The sequence below is a fragment of the Oncorhynchus nerka genome, linkage group LG25 (assembly GCF_034236695.1).
Source record: "Oncorhynchus nerka isolate Pitt River linkage group LG25, Oner_Uvic_2.0, whole genome shotgun sequence".
In the NCBI taxonomy this organism is placed as follows: domain Eukaryota; kingdom Metazoa; phylum Chordata; class Actinopteri; order Salmoniformes; family Salmonidae; genus Oncorhynchus; species Oncorhynchus nerka.
Genome location: NC_088420.1, coordinates 38,220,509 through 38,226,414, shown reverse-complemented (window position 1 = coordinate 38,226,414; position 5,906 = coordinate 38,220,509). Strand labels below are relative to the sequence as shown.

The window sequence follows — 5,906 nt, the reverse complement described above, 5'->3', positions numbered from 1 at the left end:
GAAAGATTTGGCAATGAACCGCTTTATCTACTTCCCCAGAGTCAGATGAAATTGTGGATACCATTTTTATGTCTCTGGGTATCAGCTAGCATATTTTTCAATGATCACCAGTGTCCAAAACCTAGCAAAGGCTGGTCACCAGCGAAAAACACAACGAAGGCTTGTCACCAGCGAAAACACAACGAAGGCTGGTCACCAGCATAAACACAACAGATGCTGGTCTGCCAGCGAAAACACAGCGAAGGCTGGTCACCAGCAAAAACACAATGCAGGTAGGTCACCAGTGAAAACACAACGAAGGCTGGTCTGCCAGCTTAACCAGCTAGCCCATGCTGGTCAGACCAGCTAGACCATGCTGGTCTTCCAGCATAACTAGCTAGACTTTGCTGGTCAGCCAGCAGAACCAGCTAGACTATACTGGTCAGACTGGTGTGTGTGTGTGTATTTCTGTGTGTGTCTGTGTGTGTGTGCATGTGGTGTGCATATGTAAAACAAAGCAGTCCATGGAAACTAACTACATTTCACTAACCAACTTATTTTGGTCACTGTTCCGTTTTTTTCTCTACAACCACAATACAATTTTGACATAGCTGTAAAAGAACAATACATCTTCCAAAATGGACTTTCTAAAGTGGCACAACGCATCAAGTTAGTGGAGCAACAAAGACATAAAGTACAGTGCGTTGTATCTTCATTGCAAGTTGTTGATTCACAGCACCGGAATCAATCAGTCACATTCTTCCCCACCTTAACCAAACATGCTGGCTTGTTGTAGTCACAGCCTACAGGACACATTTTCAATTAAAACAGTGTTATATCAAATGTAATTAAATTATCTAATTATAACCTGAGTGTGTGTGTTTCTGTGTGTGTGTGTGTGTGTGTGTGTGTGTGTGTGTGTGTGTGTGTGTGTGTGTGTGGTGTTACCTGTTGTTAGAAACTCCCTCTCCTCCCTCTCTCCAGACAGCTGAGGAGATTCTATTGCAAGAATATGATATCACCATAGTTATCAATCCACATTAAAAAATGTATTTATTTATTTAACCTTTATTTAACTAGGCTCCCGAGTGGCTCAGTGGTCTAAGGCACTGCATCTCAGTGCTAGAGGCGTCACTACAGACCCTGGTTTGATTTCAGGCTGTATCACAGTTTTGTGTGAAGCAAACATACAGATGTTCAGCATTTACTACGATACTACTGTCAGTGGTGGAAAAAGTACCCTATTGTCATACTTGAGTAAAAGTAAAGATACCTTAATAGAAAATGACTCAAGTAAAAGTGAAATTCACCCAGTAAAATTCTACTTGAGTAAAAGTCTGAAAGTATTAGTTTTAAAATATACTTAAGTATCAAAAGGATAGCCAAAGGCCCACTCCAACACTCAGACATAATTTACAAATGCAGCATTTGTGTTTAGTGAGTCCGCCAAATCAGAGGCAGCAGGGATGAGCAGGGATGTTTTCTTGATAAGTGTGTGAATTGGACCATTTTCCTGTCCTGTTAAGCATTCAAAATGTAAAGAGTACTTTTGGGTGTCAGGGAAATGTCTGCAGTAAAAACTACATTATTTTCTTTAGGGATGTAGTAAAGTAAAAGTAAAGTACAGATACCCCAAAAACTACCTAAGTAGTACTTTCAAGTATTTTTACTTAAGTACTTTACACCACTGACTACTGTTAATGTAGAGAGTTTGCTAGTCTCCAGTGTACTGCTGTTCTCATATGAGAGCAAAAAGGGGGAGAGTTAAAGGGGGTGAGCTCAGTCCAGTCTAACACAGTTCAGTACATCCTCTGGACAGTGTCCACATCCCCCACCCTAATGTTACAGAACTTCTGGACTGATACACAATGAGGTAATAGAGAACTACCGACAGACAGAGGGAGAAAGGAGCAGGGTAGACAGAGAGGGAGGGAAGACAGAAACAGATGTGGAGGGCAAAAAAGAGAAAAAGAGAGGGAGCGAGGGAAATAATAAGAAATAAAGAGTGCGAGAGAGATAAAGATGGGAGACATGAGAAAGAGAGTAGAGGGATTGGTGAAAGAGCGTAGGAGACAGAGGAGAGAGAAGGGGAGTGTGTGTGTGTGTGAAAGAGTAAGTTGAAATAGAGAGGAGCAGGAGAGAGAGTAGCACCGTGTGAAACAAATTAGCTGACATTTTGGGAGTCTGAGAAGAGAATGTCAAATGTCAGGGGGATCGCCTCACTTAAACATACCGGCCAAAGACAGAGCCATTACACCCAAGATGCATAAACCAGGGACAGATGGGTGAGCGAAGGAGGGGAAGGGGTAATGTCAGGTGCAGCGACTGTTGTCATGTGTGTGCATATGTGTGTACCTGTGCACGGTCTGTTGAAGATGTCCTGAGGGTCTGTAGCCTCTGCTGAGTCCACAAAACAACAGAGTTTCAGTAAGATACATTCTGAACCCACACACAAACACAAACACACACACACACACACCTCTCTTTAGTCGTCTGCGGGCAAGTTTGATCTGGTCCTGTAGTATCTGGACCCAATCTCGAGGGCCTGGCAGCTTCTCTATTCTGTGAGCTGTGCAGTACTTCTCTGTAAACACTAGACACAGCACGGGAGATTTACAGAAAACCCAACAAAACAAGTAGATATTACATCTCTCTCGCTCCATGCCCGATCTCTCTCCACTCCACTCTCATGGTGTGTTTCTTTCCTACCTTTAATGGCTCCCACAATGTTCTGGTCCAGTCCTTTCCTTTGGTCGTTCAGACCTCTCTTCCTCTTGCCGTTGGGCAGTGAGTTAGCTAGCGTGGTGTCGTCAAAGAAGGCGCACACCTGTGACCAAGATGGTGTGTCAATCAACATAAATAAAGTGAATAAAGCCAGTGATAAGATTAATAAGACCCACCAACTTCCTGAAGAGCAGGCTTCCAGAGCGTGTGTAGTTGACCAGGATTGAGTCCAGCTGGGCCTTGGGAATAAACACCTCATAGTCCTCCGCTAGACGCACCTCACTCTGGGGGAGAGAGAGAGAAAAAGAGGCATATTCGTCTCACAACAGAGACAGACAGACTGATAGTACACCCCCCCACCCCCACCCCCCACCCACACACACAGTGACCCATACCTCTGAGGATTGAAGACCTTTGGGTTGTCTATAGTTAGGATTGTGTGTGTCGTCACCAGGGATGAGCTTGTTCTGCATGGACAGGGTTTGAATGGAGAGCTCGGGTGAGGTGGAGGTAGAGGGTGAGGCAGGGGTGTGCACAGGTCTCTCCAGCTCTCTGCTCCCACTCTCCCTCCTTCCCCCAGACTCCAGGGGTACACAGGCAGGGGACGGGGGGGGGGGAGGGGGAACAGCTGCCCTCTTGCTGGGTGCGCTCAGTGGAGCAACCTTGTGGACAGGACGTCTCTTGCGGGGTCTGCGACGCGGAGCTGTAGGGACAGGGCAAGGGGGCAGGGAGGGGCCCTGTGCTCCTGCTTCTCCTGGGAACCTTTCTGTGTCTGCATTAGCCTCCTCATGGTGCGTAGCTCCTGTAGAATGGCCTGTAAGGTGCTCTTACAGTTACACATACAGCAGGGAGCCTCTACCACTGCAGGAGCCACATCTGCACGGGAACACACAGACACACACATATACACACACGTGTCATTACATGGGACAAACGTTTTGCCCAGGCAGCTCTGACACCCCATGCCTCTGTCTGACTGTTTAAATGACACAAGCTTCTCCACTGTCTGTCTGCCTTACCAGACAGGGACTGATAGAGGCCTCTTTATGATGTCACTGCTCTGTATAATGATGTGGCTGTCTGGTTCTGCAGACATTGTCTGGATGGAAGATAGGCCTTCTGCTCTCTAGACCTCATAAAGAGACCCCCCCCCCATTACCATTAGTTTTGACTGTGCCTTTGGTGGTTGTGTTGAGCATCCTCTGGGTCTTGGAGCGTGTGCCGTATTGGCCAGACCCCTGGCCGTTGGGGACTGGATTGGGTATAGACATGGGACTGGGCTCTGTTTCCCCTGCTGAGCTCCAGACACTGATCTGGGGGTCCTCCAGGTCTGGGAGTAAAGCAGCCGGCTGCGCCCAGCTCAGGTGCTCCTCCTGGGGCTCCTGTTTGAGGCTGTTTCCCTCTGCTCCCACACGCTGGTACATCCGGCCGGCCTTGTCACTCAGCAAACGCATCATGCCTGTGATCTGTCTCTTAATCTCCACACCCTCATCACCCAACCAGGCTGGGGAGGAAAGAGAGGACTTAGAAAGAGAGGACGTGTGTGTGTGTGTGTGTATTTTTCCTGACTAAAATAAAGAGCATGAATATCATACCTTCTGGCATGGCAGTCTCTTTTGATGCTCCATTGACATGTATATTGACGGCATTGTCAAAACTCCTTGCGTCAAAATCTGTGAAAATAAAAACACCAGAGAACTGTAATATCTAGGGTACAATCAGGGTAGTTTGGTGTAAATCCAAAATAATGACATTAAAATAAATAAAATTATGTTTGTATGACTGATGATAATATACATATGAGGGTTGACATACAATGAATGTACAAAACATTAGGAACACCTTCCTAATATTGAGTTGCACCACCATTTTCCCTCAGAACAGCCTTAATTCATTGGGTCATGGACTACAAGGTGTCAAAAGTGTTCCACAGGGATGCTGGACCATGTTGACTCCAATGCTTCCCACAGTAGTCTCAAGTTGGCTGGATGTCCTTTGGGTGGTGGACCATTCTTGATACACACAGGAAACTGTTGATCGTGAAAAAGCCAGCTGCGTTGCAATTCTTGACACACTCAAACCGGTGTGCCTGGCACCTATACTCCTTTCAAAGACAATTCAATCTTTTGTCTTGCCCATTAACCCTCTGAATGGCATACATACAAAATCCATGTCTTAAATGTCTCAAGGATTAAACTTCCTTCTTTAACCTGTCTCCTCCCCTTCATCTACACTGAATGAAGTGGATTTAACAAGTAACATCAATAAGGAATCATAGATTTCACCTGGATTCCCCTGGTCAGTCTATCATGGAAAGAGCAGGTGTTCCTAATGTTTTGTACACTCAGTGTATGTATGAAAACATTGCATTCCTGTCTAGGCCCACATCATACACTATGCTATGGTAATTATGTGGGCTGTGATGTAAACCAATGATTCTCCACCCTCCTCCCATTCAACCCAGAATCCACCACCTGTGGGTGGTATTGTATGACGAAATCTTTCTCACTAAAAACACTCTCTCAGCTCTCAGAAAGATTATTCTCACTAGTTCACAAAAAAGTGCCCTAAAGGCTAGACAAATACAAGAGTAAAACACATAAAATAATATTATAATCATATTCTGTACAAAATCACTGATCCACTGCCTAAATGCTCTCTGGATTTTCTTAGTTCGTTGCGTTGGTTGAATTTCCTTTTTTAAATACTCACTCACCTATCTATTTTTTGTAAACCATGACGAGTGAGTTATACATGCATAACAGGTACATACCTATGTACTGACGTAGCCATCTCTATCCTATTGTTTACAGTGTAGCACTGACTTGCTCACAGCGCCAGACGTTCACAGACACACAGACAGACACGCAGTCTCCCGTATCCCCTACCTTGCTCTTGCTCATGGACCAGTTTGAAGCTCTGAGATTTCCTTCTTCTTTTCCTCTCGCTAAACTCCATCTTTACAGGATCTGTGTGTTGAAGAGCCGAGGATGCCTCATCAGAAAGCGAAGCGCGCAGTGCATCCGCACACAGAAGATCACTGACCGTCTGCCCTAATAATGCTCCGTTAAAATTCGCCTTCAAGATCTTTTATAGTTCCATCAAACATTCACTCTGTAAAAGCTCTTCAAATAATAACTGAGGAACTAATTATTGTTTTTCATCACAATCATCTTTTAAATGGGTTGTCCTCAGAGGGCTGT

At 45.2% G+C, this 5,906-nt stretch overlaps 1 protein-coding gene across 1 annotated transcript; it reads right to left on the bottom strand.

Annotated features, from left to right (window-relative positions):
• Positions 1-276: 276 nt before the first annotated feature.
• bend7 (BEN domain containing 7) lies at positions 277-5,661 on the bottom strand. The gene is given in 11 exon segments (XM_065009969.1): positions 277-782; positions 928-978; positions 2,335-2,379; positions 2,459-2,572; positions 2,689-2,806; positions 2,880-2,987; positions 3,099-3,427; positions 3,430-3,579; positions 3,863-4,207; positions 4,299-4,376; positions 5,592-5,661. Coding segments are annotated over 11 exon segments (1,467 nt in total). The 3' UTR covers positions 277-723.
• Between the last annotated feature and the right edge of the window lie 245 nt (positions 5,662-5,906).